Below are 27,903 nucleotides of genomic sequence, written 5' to 3'. Positions count from 1 at the left end.
TGGAAATGGCGCCAGGGAGCCAGGTGTGGGGGTGCAGGGTCTCGGACTCACCTGGACACAGCAGCTGTCAGCATCCCCATCTGCACTGGGGGCCAGCCTCTGCAGCGGAGCCGAGAAGCCCCGACAGTCCTCCCGGGCTGGATGCTTGCGGTTCACGACCTTAAGGGGCTGGGAATGGTCAGGGGGAGGTAAGGATCCATAGGGCTGGGACGGGGGCAGGGAAGGGAGTCCCCCTTCCTGTGAGCAAAGGCTGAGGCAGGACACAGCAGGGCACAAGAGAAAAACACTGAGAGGGGCAGGGGGGAAAGCCGGGCACTCACCACTGCCTGGTACTTGCTGGCTTGGCCCTGAGGCGCAGGCTCGCGGGGCGCACACTGCTCCTCACGGATCTCTGCACTGGACAGGAACTCGCTCAGCTTCTGCACGCTGCAGAGGAAGCACAGAGACACCCCTCACCCTTGCCAGGGGCAGAGGGGAGGGGGAGAGGGAGGAGGGCGCAGCCTGAGAGAGCAGCTCTGAGAAGGTTCTGGGTCCTGTGGTGCTGTCCCCACAAAGCCCACACTGGAGGGGGCCAGACTGGAGGGCATCCATGGTGGGCAGTCGTCCTCCGGATTTGTTCCAGTTGACCAGTCAGCGGGACTGGGTTAGGGTCCGGGTTACGGTGAGATTGGTTAGTTTTAGGGTTAGGTAAATGTTAAAGTTGGTTCTTTGATGTTGGGCTTTACCAGTTACTGCTGGAGTTAAGGTTGTTCAGTGTCAGGGTTAGTTAGGATTTGGATTATTGTCCAATTAATGTCCAATATTATCCAATTATTGGATTAATTATTATTGTCATTAACAATAATAATTACTCAATAACAATTATTGAGCACATACTGCATGCCAAACACTGTGTTAAACGCTTCCCACTGGGGAGGTTGCCATTATTCCCAACTCAAGGAGGAGAAGGCCTCAGATAGCCTGGTGACCGTGAGATTATGGAAATGATTCCAGGTGAGCACAAGGGATCTCCAGCTGGGCCAGCATCCTGGAACCTGCGGTTTCTATACAGAGTCACATCCTGGGCTGGGGTGGGGTGGGGGAGGAGGGATGGTCATTAGAAGTCACGGTGCCATGGCCAATTAAACTGAATCAGCGCAGCCCAGCCTGGAAATGGGAGCCATCGTTTCCCAGCCCTGGTTGAACTACTCCCTAGTCATATACTCCTTTGACCACAATCCTGCTGGAGCTCTGCTCCCTCCTACCCTAGAACCCTGGCCAGAGCTTCCACGTGTGAGTTGCTCCTTCCACCAGGGACTTTGTTCCAACGATTATTTCTCCTTGCCAGCTTGCCTAGGACCTGCCAGGGCCTCATGCGACAGGGGTGTCACTTTCCTCAAGGTTGAAGAGGCTTGGGTACAGAGCACATTTGTTACTGTGCGGTCCCACTGGCAGAGGGAAATGCCACAGCCGGCTCTCCCCAGAGGCAGGCCAAGGTCTGGCTTCCAAGGAGCTACTTCAGAGGGTCAAGGAGATCGTCACACTCCAGGTATGGAACTCCCCAGCCGAAACCTCAGCCCTCTGCCCTCAGGCTTTCATTCCCAAGGGGGTGATGCCTCTGGGAGAGTGGCCAGCTCTAGAGCCCAGTAGTGGGGGCCCCCCAGAGCTGCAGGCTATCGGGGAACAGGACATGCAGGCACTTAGGGGAAGCTGCTTTACTGACCAGGGTCGGGAAGGCTCTGGGACCCGTGGAAAGAAGAGGGGATGTTCAGCCTGAGGAAGACAAAGATTCAGTGGATACCTTCTGAAGTCTGAGGGGCTGCCATGTGGGGAGGAACAGTGGGAGCCACCCTGGGTGGCTCTGGAGGGTGATACTAGTACTGATGGGTAGGATTTATGAGGAGATACCCATTTTGACTCAATACTGAATTTTTTCCTTTTTTTATAGAGTTGTCTTGCATGTGCCATTGAATCCCTCTCCTTGGAGGTATGCAAGCCAGTTGCCTGACTCCTTCTCAGGGATGGCATGGAGGGGAGCCACACATGGCTATGTCCCTCTGGCCAACTAGGACCACCTTCAGAGAGGCCCAGATCAACAGGGAAGCATGTCTATGACCGAACAGCTGTAGTTGTAGTGGTCACCGGAGCAAGCTCTGGTGCCACCACACGAGCTGCCCGTCCAGAGTCCTTGCTGAACCCTCCTCTCACCTGACTAGAGCTTTGACTGTAGACCGGACCACGCTGGACAGCAGGAACAGTGGTGTGACCAGGATGTGGAAGAGCGAGAGGGAGGCAAAGGCCACAGAGGGTGAGAAGTCGGCCTCTTTGAAGAAGCTGACGTGGCCCACGAAGGTCTGTGGACAGAGGCACATGTGAGATGCGTGACGCGGAGCGTGGGCCTCTCCCACGCTGGCAGCCCTCGGCCCCTGGCCTGGAGCAGGGGACCCAAGGAGAACTTTCACTTAGAGACCCCTTCATCATCTTTAGTCATCTCCTCGAAATGTCTCCAGCAAGTTCAGGACTCTGAGCTGGAGGGCTGGGGCCGCTGCTCCCTGTCCTGCCCCGTCCCTGCCAGGAACGACCAGAGGAGCCCTCGGGGTGGTCAGCTCTGCTCCCCTCAGACAGCAGTCCCCAGTCGGGGAAAATGTACCCCTGGTCATTCCCAAGCCACCTCCTGTCTGTGCCCGCCCCTGGCTACCTGGCTGGCTACCTGGGTGGCTCAGCAGCCTCTGTCACCCAGAGTTCCTCAACGAGCCAGGCCAGAACCAGCCCAGCAGATCATGTCAAAAGTGAATTCCCAAGTGTGCCTGACAGGCTGTGAACTCGCCACAGCTCAGAGACTCCGGCCCCGGGGGGGGAAACACATGCATCTTTTTAAAGAACTGTGGCGGTCACAGAAGCCGGGTGGGAGCCCTGGGCGGGCGAGGGCCTGGGCCCTTCTGGAGGGGCACACCTCGGCCCACACTGCTGGACTCCCACACAGCTTGGGTCAAAATCGCATTAGACAAACTCCGTCGTACTACTGAATGACGCGGAGAATTGTTTGTGCCACGTACTGAAATTTCAAAAAGCAGGTTACAAAACAGCATGCACAGCACAATCCTATTTTTGTAAAGATGTCATATTACGTGCCTTAAAAAGAGACCGGAAAGAAACACATTGACAACGTTGCCAGTGGGATCAAGAGTGTTTTAAATTCTTTTTGTCCTTTCTTTTCTGAGTTTCCCAACGCTTCTGCGATAAATGTGTCTTATTTTTATAATTTAAGAGTTTGACAGCTCTTTTTAAAAGACAGTGAGATTTCTTTAAAACCTAAGCCACTGGTCTTCCAGGCCCAGAGGCGGAGGCCCCTGCCTACCTGATGTCGGGGACGGATCTGCAATCTGTCGCCCTATTTTTGGATGAGGCGCCCAGTGCTGAGCGCCTCATCCGAACCCCTTGTGCAGAAAGGCCAGACCCGGGGTGGCCTCTGGCCACAGCCACTCTGCCACCCGCCCCCGCCGGAGAGGCAGCAGGGGTCCACTTACGATCAGCACTGCTGCGATGGGGATGGCCGTGTTCATGAAAACTGTGGAGGAAGCACAAGGGGAGTTTAGTGGGAGGCATGAGATGGCTAAAGGTGAAGCTGCCCAGGCCGGCCCGGAGGCCGTGCGGCCCAGGCGGTCCTTTCTCCAGCTCTGCGGCCCCTCCAGCTCCTGACCCTGCCTCCCTCAGGACTCTTGCCCCCACGTCTGAGACCCAGCCTTCAGACAAAGGCTTCGATGCTTTTATTCTGCTCCAGGTGGCCGGTGTGAAGGAAGCCCTGTGCGCAGTAGCGAGAGAAGTGGCGGAAAGAGGACTGTCTCTGGCCAACTAGGGGTCAGCAGCGTCTGTGTCTGGGGGCACCAGGTTGCTACCCCTTCCTCTGCCTCTGGTCCCCGTACCCCCTCAAGCCAGCTTCTCTCTGAGGCTTAGGGGTGTCCTAATCTCTCAAGGCTCCTGGGAAGGATTTCAAACTCACTCATGCTGGCTGGGGATTCGTAACAGCTTAAAAGGGGGTCTCCCTTGGCTCTAAGGCTTAGAGTCCATGCCCAGGTGGGGCAGGTGCTTTGCTGCACCTGCACAGAAGGGGTCCCCTCCTTCTTCAGAGCAAAGGGAGCTGGACTTCAAGTCAGACGAGGGTAGAGTCCCTGACCTTGGACAGGTCATTTACCCTTCCCGGGCCTTGGTTTCTTCACCTGGTTTTTGTAAATTTGTACTTACTTGTTCGCACACTCTGGCTTCCTCCAAAGTAAGAGGAGATGATGTAGAGAACAGGCTCTGTGAGTCCTGGATGCTGCCTGCATATCACACCTGCTAGGCTACTAGCATAGCTCTGCTCCACGGGTCATGCTCCTCTGGCCCAAGGGGTGAGATGCCGGAGAGAGCCCCGACCCCAGGCCTTAACTTCCAGAGAGCAGCCCTCCTGCAGTAAGGGATGACTATGCTAGCTGCCACCTTCCCATCTCCCGCTCCTTCCTTCCAGGAGGTTCATCCGGCCCGGCCCGGCCCGGCCCAGCCCAGCCCAGCAAGGAGTCTGGTTGTATAATTACCCAAATTAAAGCAGAATGAGCCAAGAGCCAGGAGCCGGGAGCCAGATGCCAACAGATCAGCCTGTGCACATGGCCCCTATCTAATGAATGGTGAAGTCTCTGGAGACACTGAAGAATTACAGATGGTCAACACCATTCCAAGAAGCGACTGTCCACTGACTCCGAAAGTCCTGAACCAGCTAGTACATGGACAGTGTATTCTGGAGACATGGGACCCCTAGTGAGTGGAAGAACATAGCGTCTGCCCATGGAGGGGGCGGTCCTTGTCTGAGGAAGGGGACAGAACTATGCTCTCAGGAAGCCCCTGTTAGGATGGGGAGACATGGAACATGCCTCTAGGGGGTTCCCTAGCAGACAGGAAAGACTTCGGGCCCATTTTTGGGGAATTCCTAATCTGATGAGGAAAGCAGACTCAGCCATTGGAGAGCTCCCAGTGTCTTGGAGGAGATCCAGCTGGAGCTCTTGGAGGTACTGCTAACCTCTCTGACCACAAGGCTTTTTATCAACACCAATATCATACCTGACCTTTAACTGCCCTTTCCTGGAGAAGGCACCATGGTCTCCAGGTTACTTCCACAATACCACAGCTCTCCCTCAGAGTCTCTGGCAGGGAGTACAAACATTATACATTTTTCCCACAGTGTAAGGGACCCAGCTCAGGGACTTAGGACATAGCACAGCCATCATGGGCTCAGGAGAGGGAGGGAGGGAGAGGAGATACCAGTAGTCCTGGGCCCTTGATCAACACCAACCATGCAGCTGTAAACACGGGGGTAGCCATGCTCATCACCTCCAGGGCCAGGTATTCCAGACAGCAACTTCAGGGCAAGAGCCTCCTTCTGTTTCTCTCCTGCGCATCCCCATCCATGACCAAACAGGAGAAGGCACCACCTTCCTCCAAAGTGCACCACCACTAGCCCCCTGCCCCAGGCAGAGACCCCTCCCACACATCTGAGGCTCAACTCCCAGCTCAAGGGTCGGCTTGAAGTCAGGTTGCAAACTGGTACAACTCTGCTTAGAAAGCAATCTGGTGCTTTGTCAGCTAGAGCCACACAGAAGTTCAGACCTTCCAATCCTATAATCTCTCTCCTGGGAGTTTATCTTGAATGATCGCTCAAGAGAAGCACAAAGCCCTCAGCAGGATGGTGTGAGCTGCAGTACTATCTGTCACAGCAAAACAAAACCACAGCCACAGCAATAAACCACCCGAAACAAAATAAACTGGCAACATCCAATGCCAAGTGGCTGTTTTAGTAAATGTGGTACATCAACTCCAGGGGAGATTTTGCAGTCAGAAATGTGTGATAATTGATATTTTGTTCTACTGCATGTTTTCTCTGGTCGTGGGTTTTTTTTTTTTTATTTTTTCCCTATTTTATTCCTTATTCTTGTAGCTGCCTGAAACTCCTTTGAGGAATGAGACAAGGTATAAATAAATTTGAAAAGGAGTTTTCCGACGCTGATGCAGCAGTGTGGAGAATGTATATGATATAATTAATTTCTGCTCTGTTCTGTTGTTGTATGCAGACGTTAGCGAATGAAAATGAGATTTTCTGTTTCCCCTACCCTCTCGTCTCCTGGAAGGACAGCCTTTGTGCAGGGAACTCTGGGTGCTGTTCAGGGTGAGGGCTGGTGGGGGTGGGGAGAATCACCAGCTGCTTGTGTGTCCTCAAGGCCTCTCTGAAGACCACCCCCCTGGGCCCTAGGGTGGCCACGGCTGGAACTGACAATGGCAGGATCTGACACTAGGGAGCCTGGGATGCTATAGGCTCTGGTGGGTCTCAGCTCAGCAGACAGTCCTGTATGCTTGTGAGGGTGGGGGGCAGGCAGTGAGGCGTCCCAGCTGTCACAAGTTGAAGACCTGAGGCCTTGCCTCTGTTTTCCTGAACCCCATGAAGCCCTGTAAGACGTTAAAGGTGGCAAAGGGGTGGGAAATATGACTAACCACTGATTTCCCTCCAACTTTGGCATGGGATGGGTTGACACATTTTGATTTTCTCTGGGTCGGGGTGTAGAATGGAGGGAGAAGAACGTGAGAGTGCTTAAATCGTAATGCTAGAGAGCAAGAAGTAGTGTGCAACAGCTCTAAGTGAAGTGTGGTTCCATTATGGCAAAGTGTAACTGCCTGTAGGCAGGCCTGACACGCCACCTTTGAAAGTGAAGGTCTCTCTGTAATGGTGTAGACAGACATACAGGTATGTGTTGTTTTAACAGCTGCCTCTCCAAATATCCTTTACGAAGTATTTTTTCAAGTATACTTTTCAAGTATCTTCAAGTATTTGTTGAGGATCTTCTCTGCCCCAGGGGTTGTGCTAGGTCTTGGAGGTATAGTAGTGAACAGTTGTGTCAGCTTTTCACAACCACCCCCTGCCATCCCCCAGACAAAGCAAATATCAAATCAACCAACACCAAAGCAGGGCTCCGATCAGCCGCCCCCCGTGGCTTTGCTCAACGAATGCCCCCCTGGCCTTGTGGGTGCCCCAGCCCGCAACTGCAATACCAGGAGCTATCCATTTCCACCACATCCATAAATATTTCAGAGGCCGTGTGTCCGGGAGGTACGGCCAGCCATTTGTGCCTCTGGTTCACTTGATCTTTGTCTCCATGGAGGGCCGGGGAGGAGCTGCAGGCTCCAGGCTGGGCCTAACTGCAGGTGCACCTGCCAGAGGGGGAAATGTATTTTGAATGCACGTGGCTATTTCCCATTCAGGTGGATGGTCAGTCGGAAGTCTACAGAGGGGAGGGAAAGGTAGGTGGGCTGCTGGCAGTGGAGGAAGCGTGGCAGGAGGGCTGCTGTCACCGACCCTTTTACCGACGCACCTCCCTGGCTCTCCCTCAGCCACCTCTCCGCCTGAGCGGGGTGACCCGGGATAGGCATCGGCAACACGCTGTGTTCAACAGATGTTGAAGACAGAGGAGGAAGGGGGACCGGATCTGGAGGTCAACTTGTCCTGAGACACCGGCTGCTCTGAGTCAGGGCCTCCGTGGAGGAGGGTAGGGACAAGACTTGCCAAGAATAGCCAGGCCCTGGAGGGGCTGGGTGGCCTGCGAATGGGGTTCACCAGCACCCTCCTGCCCACCCCTACATCCCCAATTGTGACACAGTTAGGCTTGGGGGTTTGTTTTTTTGTTTTTCAGGATATGATACAAGGCCAGTTACATCCCTCCAAGGAGGCCCCGCCTGGCCGTGGTTCAGGCCGGCTGGAAGAAGGAAGACCCCTGACCACGGAACACTCGAAGAGACTCCAGACACCCCTGTCCTTTCCTTCAACTCTTTCAGTGGCTCTCCTGCCTCGGGAGAAAAGCCGGGGTCTGAACACAGCACACAGGGTCCTGCACCATCTGGTCTTGTTACTCTGTCCTCAGCAGATTATGTTCTAGTCTTGAACACACCACCATCCTTCTCACCTCTAGGCCTTCATGCCTGGAACATTCTTCTCTTAATCTGACTCATCGATCGTTACCCATTGGGCATCTCTGACAAGGTTTCCTTGCCACCCATGACCCCTAGAGACTAGGGTAGGTAGGACTCTAAGGGCACCTGGAATACCCCTTCCTGTTCCTCTCACTCACAGCACAGTCTGGCCTCTCTACTAGACTCTGAGGAACTCAGCAGTGGGGCTGATTTAGACCAAAAGACTGGCAGGGCAGGAACAAGAGGTTGTGGGTATCAATGAGGGAAGAGTGAAGTGACTCATCATGGGGTCCAGACCAGAATAGGGGTAAATGAAGCCTTGCAGGGCTGGTGGAGGGGGAGAAGAGGAAGATGTCTTCGTTGGGTTGAAAAGCAGCACAGACGGCACCACCATTTCCTCTCAGCTCTACATCCCTGATGCCTGGCACAGGTCCTGGGATGTCATGAGTGCTCAGTAAATATTTATCAGATAAGTGATGAGAGAAACAAAAGAGGCCAGGGTTGGGTAAGGACCACAAAGGAGAGCAGGACACCTGGAACTGACGCCCTGGCTCTGGCCTCATTCACCGCCACTGCTCACGGCATGGTCTCCCTCAAGACTCTGAGGGAGAGGATTGTGCTTGGCTCTCTCTCTCTCTCTCTCTCTTTTTAGATTTTATATATTTATTTGACAGAGGGAGAGTGGACAAGCAGGGGGACGGACAGAGGGAGAGGGAGAAGCAGGGAGCCTGACACGAGGCTTGATCCCAGGACCCTGGGATCATGACCTGAGCCAAAGGCAGATGTTTAACCAACTGTGCCACCCCCACCTGGCTCTTTTTAAATGCACAAGGCCCCAGCAGAGTCTGGCACAGAGAGAAGGCTCTGGGATGGATGCTGAACGAAGGACAAAGTGAACTGGCAGCATGACTGTTGGTTGACCCCTTGGTCACTCCTGCAAAGCTTGCCCACCTCAGACACCTAGAGTCACCTGCTTCTGCAGGGAAATAAGGATTGAACTGACTTGCCAGGGGAGCGGCCCCAGCCCTTGCCTCCAGCTTCTCCCCGTTTTCTGCTCACCAACATCCTGCCCATCCTGCCAGGTCCAGCTCAGGCTGCCTCTGGCGTGACGCTCCTGGAACTCCCAGCCCATATGGGCTTCCTTCTTCTCTGTTCTCTGCCATTCACTGGCTGAGGCCCTGGGATGGTCACTGCACCTCCCTGAGCCTCAGTATCGGGGGCAGCAGGGCTCACAGCTCCCAAGCTGTGTGAGGACTGGGTGCCCTTGGGCCCGCGAAGCAGCCAGCGCCCAGCAGGTCCGCACCGCGCAGCGCGCCCAGCCATGTGTTTCCCCGACGGCAGCTCTGGAAACTGGGGAGCTCCCCCGTGGTCTCCTGCAGCCCTCGCAGTGCTCAGTACAGGGCGGGGCCCCTGGGCTGGGCTCACTCAACCCCCCAGGAGTGCCCTGCTTCCCTTTTCCTCCAATTCTGGATTTGATGGTAGGGAAACTGCACCTGTTTCCCTGTCACCCCCTGCCCTGCCCGCACCAGCTCGGGCTCTGACGGCAAGAGCAGCGGGGAGAGTGTCAGGGGTACCGTCCCCCCAACCCCGCCCCCAGCAGGCAGCACGAGCAGGGCCCCCCCAGGAAGAGGGACTCTGGGGCTCCTCCGTGGCGCCAGGACCCCATGGCTGGCGCCAGGGAAGAGAATGAACGATGCCCCATTACCTCAAGCCTAATGGCCTGTGTCCTGATCCCTGGTGACAGGAGCAGCAGGCGGGAAGCCCAGGAGGTCCATGAATCACATGGAGCTCGAGCTGCAAGCCAGGGGCGCCCCTCCCGCGCTGTCTCCCCTCCCACGCAGACTACAGACCCACCCAGGAAGGGCACGCGGTGAGCAAAGAGCCCGGACTTTCCACCCCGCCCAGAGGGTGCTTCCCTTCCCTCCACTGCCCTCTGCCAGGGGCCAGCCTGGACTGGTCTGTTGGTCCTTCCAGGTCGCCAAGCCCTGGACGGGTGAGGGACCCTGGGCAGACCCCTGCTTGGCTCCGGAGCTGCTCACTCCTAACGCAGTCATCTCAGCCCCCGACAAATGGCATCGCCTTTCCCCACGTCCTCCTGGCCCCAGGGCCTTTGCAAAGCATGGCTTGTCTTCTGAGGCTCCAGGGGTCAAAGAACACCCACTAGATAGGCTTCAGTGGGCTAGCCCGGGACCCAGGGGTCACCCAATGTCGTTCACGTACCAAACATCCCAGCTTGTAGTGTGGAATGCGAGAAGCAGGCCTTATGTCTCCTAGGAGCAAGGCAGCTGGGCCGCCCCCATCTAGACGACCGGAGGCTGCCCCTACGTTGCTGCCAGGGGTCTTGGGGGCCCCAGGTCCCCAGTTTCCTTGATGCTTCCTTTCTCTGTCTCCCACCCAGCAGTGGGGAGCCTGCCCTGCCCCACCCTGTCATGCCAGGGAGAGGCATGTAGGGAGAGGAAGTCACCTGGCCGCGGGGGGCACCCTCCTCCACCTCAGCAGTGGCTCCCACTGATGAGATGTCTTGAAGCCAGGTCTCCTCCCCTGGGTTATACACAGTGTGGGGTTGGGTTCCTGTCACACAACCAGAAGGCCCAGGGGCCAGCAGAGCCGGCCCAGAGGAGGGTGACGAGGGCCTGGGGCTGCAGACACCTTTCCAATCCTCCTCTCCTGTGGAGTGTTCAGCCGGAGGGGGCTCAGAGGCCCCGAACACCGCATGGTCAGGGTGGGGGGTCGAGGGAGACCCAGGAACCTGCCGAGGAACCCAGGAGGCCGAGGCTGCCTGCCATGTGTACACCTCTGTTCTGAGAAAAGCAGGCCCTAGCGGGACTTTCTGCAGAAAGATGCCACGACGGGCGCCACGGATGGCGGATGGCCTGGCCACTGCTGACTGTGCTGCGCCACCATGGTCTGGATGGACACGGGGAGGTGGGACACTTGGGGTGCTCGGAGCAAGCCCTGCCCTGTGAGGAACTGCGGGTTGGATGCCGGCACCTGGCCCCACCAGACCCTCTCTGTAGGCAATATGAACACCAGGAACACACGGACGACCCGAGTGGCCGTCCCATTCTCCACAACCTTATCTGGGAGCCGGGTACACCTCCCACTGGCTGGCCCACCCCTGGCGACCCCTGCCCCCCCCCCCCCCCCCGTTTCTTCCCAGCATGAGCTGGGGGGAGGCGGTCAGCAGCGGGCACCTCCCCTAACTTCCTCCCCAGTTTCCCACTCCCCTCAGAGCCCAGTGTGGTTAATGCTCCCCCACTCAGAGAAAATCATCTGAAAACGGTGCCCCTTTGTGTCCTAAGTTCTCACCCCACAGAGGTGTCCAGGCGTCTGTGGAACACAGCACGAGTCTCCAGAGGATCTAGTGTGAGCCGTGCTGTTAAGCCTCAGGAGTGACCTCAGGGAGACGCCCCACCCTGGAGAGTGGAGATGTGACCTGTGGAGGTCACATCTGGAGAATGGTTCTCCCAACTGGCAGGACACACGTTCCTTAGGTCCCCTCGTCCCCTGGCCACATTCTATGTAACGTCCTCAGACCTATCTTTTGACTCACAAACGTTCCCTCCAGCTCTGTGAATTCATTTACACTTTACACTTGAGTTGTTTTTGTGTCCTTTTTGTTTTGTTTTCTTTCTCCCCCTCTCTGGGGGCTTTGCCTGGGCCCTTCCTACCACACTGGCTCTTAAACTGGACAGGCCTGCCCACCAGCGTGAGGCCCTCCTGCTGCCAACAATCTGCATCCCAACCATGCACTCGGGCAGGAAGCACAACCCGGTGGGTCCTCGGAACCACGAGACCAACCGTAAGATCACCTTGGGCCAGGACTCCGTCGGCCCACTGATCTCCACGAGCCCTGGCCTGACCTGGCTAATTTAGAAACTACATTTTTAGTTTTTAGAAGTCCTTTTGTCTCTTTGCCCCCTGATACTTTTCTGTTTTACCTTGTGGGTTTTACACTTTCCTTTAGCTCTTTAATTATTTTGAATGTGCTTATTTTATTATCTCTTCCAGACGATTCTATCATTTCCAGGGATTGAGGGAATAATTCTATTGTTTTGCATTTGCTGACTCCAACTCGGGGTGCTACATTTTCCTCTGGTGGATTTTTGTTTCTATATTAGCTCATCGTTCGACAGGAGCGTTTGCTGTTGGAGCTCCATGTTCTCTGGAAAGTACTCCTAATACGTGTGTCTGCTGGGACTGTAGGAGTTTTACCAGTTTGAGTTTTCTTCCTCCCCTTCTCTATTTTCTGGGCTTGGGGTTTCCTAACCACTTACGTGGTTAATGCAGATTCAGTCCCTACATTCATGAGTACCTCCGGTTTGAACTTCTGCTTTTTCAGAAGCTTTCTCCTTCTCACACCCCAGCTAGATGGAAGCTTCCTTGTAGCTGCCCCAGGGCAGTGAGTGGAAGCTCAATCTGACTTACTGAAAGCAGTCCCCACACCCCGGAGAATTCAAAACTGGTGCTATTCATGCACTTATTGCCGCCTCCTGATGACAGATCAGTTCAATAGTGTATAAAAGGCTTCCCTTGTCTTTGTCATCACTGTGTCTTGAGGGCCAGGACAGGGCCCCGCGCACAGCAGGCTGTCGACACGCATTTGCTGGGTAAGTGACTGAGGACACTGTGACTTCTGGGGGCTTCCCTCCAAGAGACAGTGTGAGGCTCCCCTGGATGGGGTGCTGCCAACACCTCCTGCCTCTGCACCTTCACTGTCCCCCTCAAGCCCTGACACCCTCTCCTAGCGTATCAGCAGCCGTGCATGGGGCCGGCCGGGTAGACTCACTGGAAATGGAAGTGTACACAGCAAAGGCTCTGAGGCTGGTCATCTCCTTCCTGCGGGTCATCTCCACGCGCGTGCAAAAGATGTTTTCCCAGGCGTACAGCTTGAGCAGCTTGATGCCTCGAAGCATCTCGTTGGTCTGCTTCAGCCTCTCGTTGGAGTACTCCTGCCAGGGGTCGTCAAGTCAGAAAGGGGTTTCCTTTGCCTCCATCCCACCCAAGAGGAAGGAGCGGAGCGATGCCCTCACTGCTTGGCAGACAATGCCCAGCTCCTGTGCCCATGGGGGTGCCCCTTGCCTTCTCCATTCAGTCCCTTTCACAGACAAAGAAACTGAGGCCTGGACAGTGAAGGGATCTGCTTAAGGTTAATGATAGTGTGGATGTGCGTGTGTGTGGCTGTTTGGGGGTTCCTGGGGGAAGAGGGAGGATGTATAGGGAGAGGGAGCAAACAGCCGCATGGGGGAAGGATGGGGAAGAGGGGCATGAGCACATGCAGGATGCTCACTCACCAGTGTGCTCCGCTGGGCCTGGGAGAGCTTGGTGGCCACAAAGTACTGGACAGGGGCCAGTAGGATGATGACAGCTGCCCCAATTAAGGCACTGACTCCGAGGATGTAGTAGAGGAGAATCACACCCACGATGATCTGAAGGAGGGTCATGGGGGTGAGTTTCCTTTGATTTGGTGGCCGCCCTGGGGGAGGGGGTGTTGGCAAAGTCCCCCCTTCCTCAGTCCCCTAGGGAGGGAAATGCCTTGTACCCAGGTTTTCAAGTGGTCCCTGGGGCCCAGAGGAGGAGGTGTGACAAAGCAATTTTGGGAAGAGGTATTAATGTGATGGGGGTCTCACACAAGCAGTGGCTTTCTGGGCTGATAACTAACTGTATTTATCTGCCAGCCTGCTGAGCCATTAACTCTCTCCAAATCTACCTTCCAGAGGGGAGTCTCAGAGCTGACGTTGCACAATGAGTGTAATAGCATCTTTTATTCTGCTGGCTGGCTGCAAGGCTGACAGTTCCCTCATGTGGGGAAAAAAGTGACATATGAGCAAAGGGGCACTGTTGCATCTGTGCCGGACAAAACGAGTCCAGGGATTGAGAGTTCACTTTTCATTCTTAGGCTCCTGGCATCTTTTTTAAAAAATTTTTTCCTGGCATCTTTTTAAAAATAAAATACGAATAGTCTTCTATAAACTAATGATTGTCTAAATATAAGAAAATGAAAATGATCTCTTAAATTTGTGACATACTGTAGAGTGGTCTTTGGATCAAAATAGCGGTTTTTATAATTCTTAGAGAGGCATGTACACTTTATCAGCTATAATACATATATACATATGTCCATGAAGGCTGGTGTCTTCAATTTTCTAGTGAATCTGGCAAGTATTCTCTGAAAAGAGAATTATTCTGTTCCTAGCTTTATGCAAATGACTGCCTGATTCTGAATATTTATGAGAAGTGTAAATTACTCTTGCCAGCCCCTGAAGCATCAAGATGACAACTTCTCAGGTTGCCTTCAAAGGCAAATAGCTCTAAATTCAGGGCTTATTCTAGAGGAGCAGATGTGTTGTCTTCCTTAATTGGAAAAGAAACCCGTCTGCCTGGGTTGGCCCTGTACTCCCTGAGCCCCACACCAAACTGGCACTAAGCTCCTTGCAATACCTCAAGGACAGAGGAGTGGGTGGGCGGCTCGTAATTTCCATTAATCACAGAAGGACTCTTGTATTAGCATAATCTTAGGGGCTGGTAAGTGACCCCTTCACCACCTGCCTCCCAGGGTTTCACTGATGTGAAATGCTGACACAGGGGTGCAGAGGAGCGCGTTAGAAAATAAAGAACCTCCTACTCCTGCCTGGCTCTGCTCGCATCACCCTATCCAAAATTACCCCTGGCATCCTGTCTTTTCATTAGCTGTCCTCATATGGAGGCAATCAGGGCATCGTTCAGCAGCTTGGATGGAGCCAGACACCAAGGAAGCTCCCAGGGCACTCCCCACGTTGCCACTGTGGCACCTGCTGGGGGTGGGTGCCTGAACCCCCACCGCCTCCAAGCGCCGGCAGCTGAATGGGACCTGGAGACACAGCTGCTGTTTCTGCTAGGTTCCTTCTCACCCTCCACCCACCCCTTGGGATGCTCCCTAAATTCTTCTGTCCATTCCTCTATTCTGCAGGGGTCTGAGTGGACCGCTCGGAAGAATATACCAGAAATCAGGGATTCTGAGTATGAGAAGCAAGCGTGGAGAATATGAGGGCTATTTTCGCCTCTGTTTGCAAGTTAGGAAAGTGACGTAGTATAGTAGTGGGGAGATGGTAGTCGCTGGAGTCTGCAAGCCTGAGTTTGCATGCATCCCAGCACTTAGCTGTGCAAACTTAGGCAAGCTACTTAACCTCTCTGAGTTGCAGCTTCTTCATCCTTAAAATGGTAATTTTAATGCCCACTTAGCAAGACTGCTCTGAAAATTAAATGAATATATGTGATAAGCACCTAGAATGATACCTGGCACATAGAGATCAATACCAGGTGGCAACCCTCTCCTTAAAAACAAACAAATAGACCTCATGGAACTGTCACTAGGGAACAGAAAGGAGACACCTGGGTGTAACGTTGCTACTAGTTCACAGTGTGGCCCACCCTCTCCAGGCCTCCAGCGCCCAGGGGATGAAGAAAGAATCAGAGAAGTCCCCACTATTGCCAAGTTCCTTAACATGGTGTTCATAAGCTTCAGGGGGCCAGTAAAGCTCCTGAAATTGTAGGCAAATGTGTGAATGCACATTTGTTTTCTGAGAAGGTTTCATTAGATTTTCGAAAGTCTGTGTAGACCAGAGGTTGCCTAGGGCTGGGGGAGGGGATGACAAGTGACTGCCAATGGGTATCAGTTTCCCTGGGTGGGGGGGCGGGGGTGATAGAAATGTTCTAAAATTGTAATGACGGTTATGCAGCTCCGAATATGCTAAATCCCACTGAGTTATACACTTTAAATGGGTGAATTGTACCTTAATGAAGCTGTTATTTTAAAAAGTATATGTGATCAAAAAAAAAAATTACAAATCAAGGAGAGAGCGCCTGGGCTAGTTTTAGTATTAGCAAAGGCCCATGGCCTGTGGCCAGCCAGGCTGCCCAGAGCATCCTGACTAGGCTGAAGGGACTTGTCAACCGTTGGTGGTTAACACCGCGTCTTGAGGGCTGGTGAAAGTACTCAGGGCAAAAGTATAGCCTTTAAGGAGTTAAAAATGGAAAACCAAATGAGACTTCATGATAAATCAGCAAAGGTAAGTGATTAGTGGGGATGAAACTACCGCGTCCCGTTGTGGAGAGGGTTAACTGTACAAGAGAGAGACCCCGGAGCAAGGGTTATTAGTTAGTATTAGTATTGTCCACAATGACGTAAGCTCCATAAACATTAAGCAATACAGTAGGTTTGGTGCACAAAATCTTTGAAAGGAGACTGTTCAGGGGAACACCACAGAAAGTTCTTATGGATCAAAGGCTGGTTACTGTATTAGATGAACTGTCCAGGCCCTTCTATAGCTTCTGTAGCTTCTGATCCATCTTGGCAGAGAAGGGAGTGGACAGGGGTCTAGGTATGAGTAAGTGGTAATTGGGGATGCCATATAGGGCTGTCCCCATAAAAAGGACCATCAGATTCCCTTCCCTTTCCTATATCTCCATCAAGACTCCTAGCTGACTCCCTGTGCAAGCCTCTCCTTCTATTTTCCTTTAATGTCTTTCAAATACAAGTTTTACAGGTCAGAAGGACCAATAAAAATCACTTGAGATTAAGGTTTGTGCAGTTTGCATCCCAAGAAACAATGGATTCTGGACTGGGAAAGTCCTTACTCACTAAGTGTGCAATTTCGAGGGATCTGATATTTACTCAGTGACTACTCTGTGCCAGGCATTCTGCTTGGTACTTTGCTTACATGATCTAGTTGAATTGTCACAGCAACTCCAGAGGGTAGGAATCAGGCGTATTTCAGAGATGAGGGAACTGAGGCTCAGACACATTAAGTATTTGGATCAACCTGTTTCACTGAAGTCCAGACACTATCCTCTATACTAGGTGGCCTCTGTGGAGCCTCCAGGCGTTCTGGGATTTCCGGGTCTGGTCTGAGCACCAGAGTGAAATACAGGCTCCGTGGCAGAAACTCCAGATGAGAAACAGGGGCCAGGTAAGCTGTGCTGAGGATTCTCCTACTATGGTTGGGGGAGAATGCACCTCCTTCAAAGCTAGCTCCAAAGGTTGTTCAGCTTTAGAAGTAATCATGGTTTTAATTTTCAAAAATAATACAGGCTTATTGGAGAATTTAGAAATGCACAAAGAAAATAAAGATTACTGTAATCCCACCATGTGAACTTCTAGTTCTTTTCCTGTATGAATCTGTGCAAATATGTGTATATAGATACATTCCAATGTAGTGCGAAGCTCACCTCATATACTATTTTGTAACTTTTGGCTTAAACATACATCATGAACACTTTTTGATGTAATTAAGTACTTGCAGCAACATAACATTTAATGTCTGCAAAAGTTCCACATATGATTATTCTATTTTTTTTTTAAGGCTGGCTTCTTTCCTAAAGCTTTAATGATAAGCGCGATGGCTAGACCACTTGCCAAGCGTGAGAGAGTATAGGGGCCAGGAGTATGCTCCATGGAGACTCTAAGGGGGTGGAAGGTGCAAGCCAAGATGGAGTAGAAGATGGTGAGCTCGAACTCCTAGTCACTGGGCATTTACCAGAAGATTCCAACTTAGTGCCCTCCACCGCCACCGCACACATGCATCCCTTACCTGCACTGGCATAGCCCAGAGGTTTGGGCACAAGAAGAAAAACCACATGAGCTGGTTGGTGTCAATGGCAACCAGGTTGCAGATCTGCGCGGCTGTCATTTCCCCCATGGACAGATTGGAGGTGGACAGGTGCATGATTTTGTTGTAAATCTTGGTCTGGAATGAGAGTAAGAGTGTTCCACATTTGTCACCATCATCCTAATCCCTCTCCCAGATGCCACGTGTCTACAATGTGCCAGTGCCTTCTCAGGCAGACAATCCTCCACGGAGCCCCAGAGCAGCTCTATAAGGGGGGGGCGCCAATCGGAAAATTAGTGTTCCAATCCTACAGATGAGGTAACTAAGGCTCAGAGAGGTAAAGGGCCTTGATTACAGATCAAGCAGGTCAAAAAAGGCAATATTCAAATGAGGAATCCATGCCAGCGAACGACTTCCCCAGCAAAGCAAGACCTCTCCCTGGGGCACAGGACTTAATTAGCTCTTAAATCTTAAAAGCAGATCTTCACATCCAGTTGTGTTCTTGATTTGCCAGAGGCCAATGGAGAACACATTTCAGAGCCATAAAAATGATAAAGTGGGGCAGCTGTCTGTTTTAATGCGGCTGTCTTCAGCCGGGGGCAGGGGTATACTCAGAGGCCAAGTCCTGCCTTAATTGAGCCTTGAAACAAAATGAGGGGTCAGCCTGGGAAGCTCTCCTGTGAGACACACAAGTGTCGATCAGCCCCACCCCACTGGGATTCCAGCTACCCAGAGCGTCTTGTCCTGTCTCTCCAGGGCAGATGGGGAGCAGCCCTGGTAACAGCTCCCAGGGAGCTCTGAACCCAAAAGCTCTATGTGCACAGTGATCATGCCTCCTAGGAAGATGGCATTTTCAGGCTGTGTGCTCTTAAACAAGGAAAAATGCATTCCCATCTTCAATGCCCTAGGGATGCCTGCTTTTAAATGAAATTCTAGTGTGCATTCGTTGTAAGGTGGATTCCCAGCTCCCTTAATTCATCTTTCATGAAACCCAGGCTTTTTTGCAGGTCAGGTTTGCTCAAAGCATGAACTCATTCTGCGTCTTTCTGTGGGTTTGTATACACCATGGGTAACACTTAAAATAATGGCAATGACATTTTTTGACAGATCGATGCACAGCCCATGTTATGTGACATCAGTCTTCAGGGGATAATAATAAATCCGGTTTGTAATGAAGTAGGAACATAGAGTAATCTATCAAATAAAGCATTATTCAGTAAAGACCAGGATATACAGAAACACACAACTGATAGCTGGCATATGTCAAAAATTATATATCTACTACAAGAATTTTGCTTAATAACTTTTCATGCAAGAACTGTGGTTATTCTCAAACTCATGAAGACATACACTCTTATCTATAATTTTAATGTAACTCTGAAAAAAAGATTTGTTTTTCTAACTTGTTTCCATAATTAATGCCAGCATTTTCTTTTCATGGCATCTGAATTTAGCTCTCCTGGATTCAGACCGTTTGATTAAAACAATTACATACGAGTACGTTTAACAACCATTTTTTGCTTTTTTAGAGTAATTGGGAAATACTGGGCCAGTGTCTAATTTATTACATACAAATAGATTTTTTTTTCAAATAGAAAGATTTAATTATAGAACTGTTTGACTACAAAATTCGCTGTTATCTATGGTAGAATATGCCTGCCCGTCAATGGAAGGGTCCGTGTAGAGGCTGGGATTTTCAGAAAGGTTTTCTGAACTGAGGAATAGCCTGGTTCCTCCTAGCTTTGAGCCCCTATGAATCTCAAAAGGTCTCAGATTTCCTGGGCTCTTTCCATCATTCTCACATGATGACATTCCTGAGGAAACGACTCTGTTTTCTCAGTAAAAAAAAACCACTGGGGATGGGCAGCATTGTCTTGTACAGCTGCACAGGCTGTGCACTACACAACTGTAGGGGGCACCATTCACGTGGACTGTATACTAAGATAACTGGAGTTTGGACCCTGAGAGGGTCCCCAGCCTACGCCATAACCTTCTCCTCTCAATCACTTTTCTGTAAAGTTTCTGATCCTGGTTCCCAGAGGACTGATCAGTGTTAATTCTGAGGAACATTTCTGTCCAGAAGTATGAGGTGGCTTTGGGATTTAGTCACAACTTCCTAGTGTTCCACTGACTTCACGGGAATTTCTGGGTATAGCATATTCTACTAGTTGCCCCCCAGTATCCATTTTCCTTTTCACAAGAATTTCCAGGGGGACATATATGGTTGTCAAGAATAAAGACCACACTTTCTAGCCTCTCTAGGTATAGCCTGTGGCCAATTTCTCATCAATGGGATGGGAGAGGATATGAGCAACTTCTGCACTGTGATTTTAAAATAAGCAGCATTCCCTCCTACTGCCCCACCTTTCTTCTTTTGCTGTTTTAAGTGTAGGCCCAACAATGACAATGTCAATAGTCATTTTATTTATTTATTTATTTATTTATTTATTTATTTATTTATTTATTTATTTATTTATTTTTAATAGTCATTTTAAACTGTAAGACAAAAGTCACATGAGAGCAGCATTCCAGAAGGAACCAAGGTCTCTGATGAGTGTGCTGCTGCCCTACCAGCCCTGACTCGGTGTGAAAAACAAACTTTTATCCTATTTAAACCACTGTCACACTGGGTCTCCTCATCCCAGCAGCAGAACCAAAATTCTAAAGAAAACACTAGGGCTTAGACAACTCTTATCACCACCTTGCTTAAAAAAGTGCCCCGAGTCCTTCCTGATTTTGATCATCCTTTCAACCCACTCTGAGAAGGAAGCTATCAGGAACAGAAGCAAGGACCTAGAACCAAGGGACTTACTGGGCCTAGTAAGTATCCCTTGTTATGACCCAAGATTTAGGAGCTCAGATAGATACTAGAGGCAATCTAGTCCTGGTATGTCAAACTCATTTTTTTTTTTCTCCCAAAGAAGACTGGTGGCAGGCTCTTGGAACAGAATCTGGAAAAGGATTCTGAGTCTGCATGTGCATGCATTCAACAGGAAAGAGTGAGGTGACCCGTTAGTGATGTCTGTCCCATTCAAGGCCAAGCAGGTGACATCGCAGACCTAGTACAAAGCAGAACAAGGGCTGGAACTCCTACACTCTCCGAGTCCAGCCCAAGGCACTTTCCACTCTCCTAGGCTGCTTTGTCAATAGTTATTGTTTCAAAGCACTGCTAAAGGGCAACAAAAAAATAAAGGCACAGCAGATTTATTCTTGCGAACGAATAATGACTTTTCCTACAGTCATCCACAAGGATGAATAATGTGGTTTTTATTGCAAAGTGAAAACATAATTAGCCAAGTACCTGTATTGCTCCTCTCAAGTTAATTCCAGTTTCAATGGCAACGTAGTAAGATGCTTGCAGAAACGTCCTTTGTAGTAGGAGGGCAAGGAAGAGAAGCACAGCTAGGACGTAGGCATTAGCAAGGAACTCTTGGGACGAGACAAAGTAAACCCCGAGAAACTGCGTCTGTCGGAAAGAGAATTCAGAAGTGGCTGTCATTGCCAGAAAAATAGCCGCCACCAGTACCTGTTACTGTGCCACGATGGCCATTATTATAGGACCCTCCATGCTTGCCAAGCCTGTCAGCTGTGTCTAAGGGCAATATAAGGCTGATAAATCCAACTAAACATTCTTCTAGCCACAGGGAGGGTGCCTATACCCTCTTCATCATCCTACTTAAGGGAACAGAGTGTGGTCCAGTTCTTTTTTTTTTAATATATTTTTTAAAAATATTTTTTATTTATTTATTTATGATAGTCACACACACAGAGAGAGAGAGAGAGAGGCAGAGACACAGGCAGAGGGAGAAGCAGGCTCCATGCACTGGGAGCCCGACGTGGGATTCGATCCCGGGTCTCCAGGATCGCACCCTGGGCCAAAGGCAGGCGCCAAACCGCTGCCAGGGATCCCGAGTGTGGTCCAGTTCTAACCTCATGCCCATAAATATGACTTCCAGCTCAAGTAGGCCCCACCAGACCCAGGGGAGCTCACTCTGAAAGGAACGAAAACAAATATAGTGAATCACAGAGCAGCCCAAACCAGAATTGCTTGAACAGATTCCACAATGGGTGTTCTCTGCTACAGAAAAACCCAGAATGAGCTAAGGTCTTGTCCTACATTCACCAACAGCCTGCCTTGTAGAAATTTCTGGGGAGGAAAGACCAGTAGGAAAACTGTAGTGCTCCCAGGTGAGATGGAAACTCATCACCTATGATAGACTGAGAAGATTTCGGAAGCCCCCCAGCCTTGTGGGCTCCAGGGTCCTCCTGTTAAATTGAAGGTCCTCTTGCAACACCTCCAGCAAGATCTCCGATGATAAGCACTGGGGAAAAAAAACCCAACCATTTTGACTCTGTTGCTAAAGATACCAGAAAACAACAGCACGTCTGTTTCCAAATTCAGCATCAACAGCTCCTAGGAAAACTTTGATCCTGATTAAGTCCTTTGCTCCCCAGCAGAACCACATCAATATTTCCATGAAGACAGCACTCTCCCCTTCCTTAGACCCTGCCCTGAACTCTGAAAGCTATTTGCAGGATGTGGGAGCTGCTGTAGGGTGAAGGGTGGTGGGAACAAAGTGATGAGAAGGAGCCTGAGGGCATGTCTATGGCCAGGATCAGGCCCAAGGGATCAGAACTCTAAGAGGAGTCTTTTTCCCTAGAGTCAGAAATTCCTAGATCCTGGATACAGGGCCTCCTGACAGTAGAAAAGATCTTGCCTCTTGGTCCAACTGGGCCTTCTAAACCAGCCCTCACTGTTTCATGGAACTTAACAACCATCTCTCCTTGGCTCCGTGGGACAGGAGTCTTTTCTCTTTGGGGACAGCAGGAAGCAGGCACAGAGAGACTATTAAGGTCTGATAGAGAAAGGCCCTACCAAGGCCTGAAGCCCCTGACTCGGCCTCATTGGTCAAAGTACCAGAGGGGAAGGCAGAGGGAGAAGCCTGGGAGGGTCCTGGAAGCAGGAAATGGACCTTAAAATTAGGCTGTGGGGGTTGAGATCTGACCTGGCAGGGAAGCAAGGGGCAGAGCACAATATTTATCAGGTGCAGAGCTCCATCTTCATGATACACCAATGAGAAGAGTATCATTATGGGCCTAATTTAATTTTTAATTTTGTATTTTGTATTTTGTATTTTATTTTATTTTATTTTATTTTTTTGGTTGGGCCTAATTTTATGCATGAGAAAATGGAGTTCAGCACGGTTACCTGACTGGCTCGAGGTCACATGCTGATAAGGCAAAACATGTGAACGTGAACCTGCGTGATGCCCAAAACACTATCCTAGATCCACTAGCTAAGTCTACCTGGCTTCGACCTCCAGTCTTCTATCGTCAGCTACAAGCTCGTGGGGTCAGAAACATGGCCACGCGGTTGGTTCTGGGTCAAAGACGAAGGCATGCAGGCTTGGGGAAACCTGGTCCTATTGAACACACTTTGGAATTCTTCTGTTCTATATCTTCCACAGAGACCCAGCTCTGGAGCATGGGGTCCATTACATTAAAGCAACCAAACAAATCACCGGAACTTACCCCAAAGGAAATAATTCAACATCAGGAACTAAAGGTGTTCTATCTCTGGGTTACAGCAGGGGGAGAGGCATAAAGCCATGGAAATGCGCAACCATAGGCAATAGTTAGGTAAATTATTTTTTTTAAAGATTTTATTTATTCATGAGAGACAGAGAGGCAGAGACACAGGCAGAGGGAGAAGCAGGCTCCATGCAGGGAACCCGATGCTGGACTTGATCCCGGGTCCCCAGGATCACACCCTGCTGAAGGCAGTGCAAACTGCTGAGCCACCTGGGCTTCCCCAGTTGGGTAAATTATGAGGCTCATGGGAACACTACACACCAAGAACTCTGATCACCACAAAAGCTCTTTTTTTCCCCCCAAAAAAAGCTCTTGAGCAGCATGGAATGTGCTATGCCACAAGCCACAAGGATCAGAAAACACACGGCTAGAGAATGAGCACTAGAAAAATCAACTGATCACATATATTGGTTAGAATATGGGTGGTATTTGTTAAATACACTCATTATTTATACATTTGTAATGAAGCAACCAATTCCTTTCTTGCAGCTTTAAAGGCAAAACCTTGACCTCTTCCCTCAGAAGCACACTCACTGTTGGGTCAGAAACTGTATTTCTTTGGATCAAGAATTTTGTGACATCTTAAAATGAAAATCTCCCTGCAGATATGTCATTAGGACATTATTTGATCTCTCTTCAAAGAGACACCTTAAAAGAGATGGAGCCCAGAATAGCCAAGTTTTTATTAAGAAGTGGGTATTAGACTAGTCAAAGAGACCCGGCATACTGCCCAAGGAAGGCGGGCCCTGGGAAGCTTTAAATGGGTGTGAGGGCAAAGACATTGCCCAAAGCCTTGAAGGCTGGAGAGAAAGGCCAAGGACCTACAACGTGACATCTGGTGCAAGTTTAATGCTTCGGAAGATCAGATGCCCTAGCCTCACATTTCCACAAGCTCTCAGGGGATAAACTGTGTTTGTTTCCAGGGGCTTCCCCAGTAGTGCTCAATACATATTTTAAATTAATCAATGCATATGACCTTCCTCCCCCATCTGCTTTCTAAAGAAGTTATACATTTCCCCATTTTGCAGTTGAACTGGTTCATTGTATAGGTAGGACATCAGAACCTAGCACTCTTGACTCTACAGTTCTGACCTCTATTGCTCCTACTTGCCAGAGGCATGACTGGAAAGGCCACCTTCCCTTATTCTCTTGAGCTTAATGGACAGGGATCATGGGCTTTTGCTTCTTATTTGGGTAGGAGCCAGAAAGTCAACTGTCCATAGGTCCCAGCCCTAGAAGTCCTTGGGTAAAAACAATGACAACCATCTTTAACCACTCATGGATCAATGTCCCCATCCATCCATTAAAGCCTGGACTTAGAGGTTAGCCATAGCTGAGTTTGAGTCCTGACTCATTATATATTGGCCACTGTGTCCTTATTGTAAGTGCCTCGATCTCCCTAAGCCTCAGTTTCCTCACTGAAAAATGAGGCCAGAGAGTTGGTGTAAGAGTTCAGTGTAACAATGCAGGTAAAAATATCTTGTAAGCACAAGCACTTAGTAGATGGTGACTTCTTTATGATTCCCCGAAGAATCATTTCTTCTGTGACCCCTGAATTTCATGCATGGATCTGGATGTGGGGCACCAGGAGGCCAGGCAATGTACTTCCTGTCTCAGGGGACTTGGGGTCAAGTCGGGAAAGAGACAAGGGGTGTTTGATGATGCAAGCCCCGGGATGTTATGGGAGCACAGAGGAGGGGCATCTAATCCAACCAGAAGGAGTCTTCCTGCAAGAGGTGGCATCTGAGCTGAGTCTTGGGAGCCTGAGAGAAGAGAGAAGCTAGTGAGATGAGGGGAGGCATGCCAGGCCACAGCGGCCGCATGGACACTGTCATGAAGAGACCCACTCACACACTGACATCACAGAGCCACAGAACCACATATGAATGTACACAGTCACCCACAGTGATAGCTACAGATATGTGTACCCTAATTGAGACACAGATGATGCTCATGGAAAAAAAGATAAACCAAGAGACACAGGACAAATCGAAGGACATACATACTGATTTATAAACAGTTCCCATGAGAATTCATTCAGAAACAAACACATACACACTTAAAAACCTACACCTGTTTCCCCTCTGAGGGTAGAGGCTGTTGGAAGCTTTGGCCCTCAGACCAAAGTCAGACTGCTTTTTCTCTGCTCAGCTGACAGCCTAGAGCAGTGCTGGCAGGTCTCAGATGCTGGCAGTTTTTAATGGATCCAGTTCCCTTACCCTGCAGCCAGATCAGTGGCATCCACAGCAGGTGACAGATTGTGGGTAGGGGTGAGGTGGGAGAGGGGGCTGGAGAGAGAGAGAGAAGTCATGGGCTGCACCCAGCCCGGGTCCCAGCTTTCCCTAGGGAGTGGCAGAGGGGACAGGAGTCGGGGAATTAGAGAAAAAATAACATTTGTCCTCACGGACGCCAAGGGCAGTGTGATTCTTGCCAACTGTGTCCTGGAAAGGGAAGAGAGGACAGGGCGGCCACTGACCATGAAGTCAATGCTGTGCAGGCTGGGACAGCAGAGATGGATGCTGAGCGGAAAGAAAGGCTTTCTCATGGAGAGGGTTGTTCCTGCTGCAACATGTAGCTGAGGGCGGTGGTGGTGGGGGGAGGGCGGGCTTCCTCATGGGTTCATAGAGACCAGAACAGGCCCTCTCTCTAGGTGAGAGCTGCTGGGAGGCGAGGGATGGACTAAATGATCTCAGTAAATGACCACTTTCCCCCATTTTCTGGAGCCAGAAACCCAAATGAGAATTAAGCCATATCCCAGGCAACCACATGATTGAGCATTCTTTGTTGCTGACACTGGAGCCTTATATTTACTTTCACCTCTCATTTCAATGTCTCTAATTTGCTGATTGCATTTGGGCCACAGGAAACAAATATGAAATCTGATAAGGCCTGCTGCCACTGAGGCAGAGCCATCTGTCTCAGGGATTTATGTCCTGACAAGGAACCAGGACAAGAGCATTCCAACGAGAGCACTGTAGATCCCAGGGTTGGTGTATAAATAGAGAAAAGAGAACGTTCAGGTGAACTAGAATTCTAAGTGTTGCTCTTGGTACCTCTTGGGCACATCCTCCTCGGTGCTCTCTGTAGGAGAACCCCACCAGAGTTCTGGGAAACACAGGAAGAAGACAATGGTGTGAACAAGCTGAGAAGGGCTCTGGCCAGCGTCGCTTCCCACCTGATGGTAACAGCGGGCTCTTGTTGCTGTAGGATTATCGATGTAGAATATTCTGGAGTCATCTATGGTCAGACTAGAACTGAAGATAACACTCTTGTAGACAAGAGAAGCTGCCCTTTCCTTTCTCTTTTTGGGCCAAATACAGTTCAGAGGCTTAAAAAGCCAGAGAAAGCCTTAAAAGCAGTCAAGGTCTAAATAAGCCACAGAAGAGTCCTCACCTTCTTGTTGAACTAGAAATCCCCATCTTAGCTTGGCCAACTCATGCTCGCACGTCAAGGCCCCATGCAAATCCTTGTTCCTTTAGGAAGCTGTCCATGACCACTGGTTGAGCTAGTCTCTCTCTTCCCATAGTTGCCCGTATATACTACCTCGTAGGGGCATTTAACACACAGCAGAAACATCTTTTATTTAGATTTCTCTTCTCCATTAGATTTCACAATCCTTGGAGCCAGAGGTGATGGCTTGATAACAGTAAGTGAATTTAGCATCATGTTGTAAGTGCCCCACGCTCTGGAGTGAGAGAGACTTGGATTCAGATTCTGACTCTGTCACAAAGTAGCTGAGAAACCCTAGGGGAAAGCTACTCAGCTTCTCTGTGCCTCAAGCCCCTCACCTGTAAAATGGGGATAAAATACCTACCTTGTAAATTGTATGGTATGTGAATCATATCCCAATAAGGCTATTACCAAAAAAATAAAATAAAATAAAACTTAAAAAGTACTTACTCTAAAAGGTTGTGTGAGGCATGGATAACTCCCACTAGCAGCCAGACATGGGCTAAGTGGTCAGCGTGTGGTTGTTATTATAGTTAACAGTCCCCATCATAACTCGGTATTCCCACAGCTCAACCCAGGCCTGGCACACAGTAGGGTTCAATAAATGTTTGCTGAATAAAGCAGACAAACAGACTTGGAGTGTCTCGTAATGCTGACCAGAAGTGCTCAGCTGATTAATTATATCTCTGGAAAAAATTAATATAAACCCCCCAAGGATTAAATGCTCTCTGCGATCTTAGAGCCAATGAGAGGAATGGCATTACACAAGGGAGTGTCATAAAATCTTAACGAAGATCCCTAATTAGCAATTCTCAGCAGCATTTTTGGACTGTTTGTGGTTAAAAGTTTATAACGATATTCCTGCTGGGAAAATAAAACTCTGAATCTTGTTAGAGGTGAAAAATTTTCCATTTTTGACCATCTAAACCTAAGTGGCAGCGAAGAAGCAGATAAAGGAATAAGTACCCCACCCCCATCCCCAGAGTGGATGCTATTGCCCCAAGCAGGGAAAATAAACCCCCAGAAAGATTTCCTGCCTCTTTTGTCCAACCAATTTCAGTCTGTAGCAGCTTTAAAGCTGCAAAGGCCATTTGATATCATGTGGTCCAATGGGTTTCAAGTATTTTTAATACATGGAATCCTTTGGTAAAAGAATTTTTAATGGAAAAGTCTAACATATTCATAAATCTGGGGGAGCTTTGAGTGAAATCTGGACTTGGGGGGAGAAACCCATGGAGGTTCCCCTCCACCCCTCACCCCCAACAGCAGCCTCTAAGATGGACCTGTAGAACCTCGGATGCCAAAATAG

General features: G+C 50.1%; 1 protein-coding gene across 9 annotated transcripts in view; it reads right to left on the bottom strand.

Annotated features, from left to right (window-relative positions):
• Window positions 1-27,903, bottom strand: part of ABCC8 (ATP binding cassette subfamily C member 8) — a 75,778-nt gene that overhangs the window by 32,606 nt on the left and 15,269 nt on the right. For all 9 annotated transcript variants that reach the window (XM_072793889.1, XM_072793881.1, XM_072793884.1 and 6 more), the window contains 8 exons: window positions 20,854-21,018; window positions 17,535-17,690; window positions 13,260-13,394; window positions 12,755-12,917; window positions 3,507-3,547; window positions 2,188-2,333; window positions 321-426; window positions 52-168 (listed from right to left, as the gene is read on the bottom strand). In XM_072793889.1, the coding sequence (XP_072649990.1) occupies window positions 52-168; window positions 321-426; window positions 2,188-2,333; window positions 3,507-3,547; window positions 12,755-12,917; window positions 13,260-13,394; window positions 17,535-17,690; window positions 20,854-21,018 (1,029 nt within the window). The remainder of the gene's footprint in view (window positions 1-51; window positions 169-320; window positions 427-2,187; window positions 2,334-3,506; window positions 3,548-12,754; window positions 12,918-13,259; window positions 13,395-17,534; window positions 17,691-20,853; window positions 21,019-27,903) is intronic.

This window comes from Canis lupus, chromosome 23, assembly GCF_048164855.1.
Source record: "Canis lupus baileyi chromosome 23, mCanLup2.hap1, whole genome shotgun sequence".
Classification (NCBI taxonomy): Eukaryota; Metazoa; Chordata; class Mammalia; order Carnivora; family Canidae; genus Canis; species Canis lupus.
The sequence above is the reverse complement of the archived record's forward strand: the minus strand, read 5'-3'. Positions and strand labels throughout refer to the sequence as shown.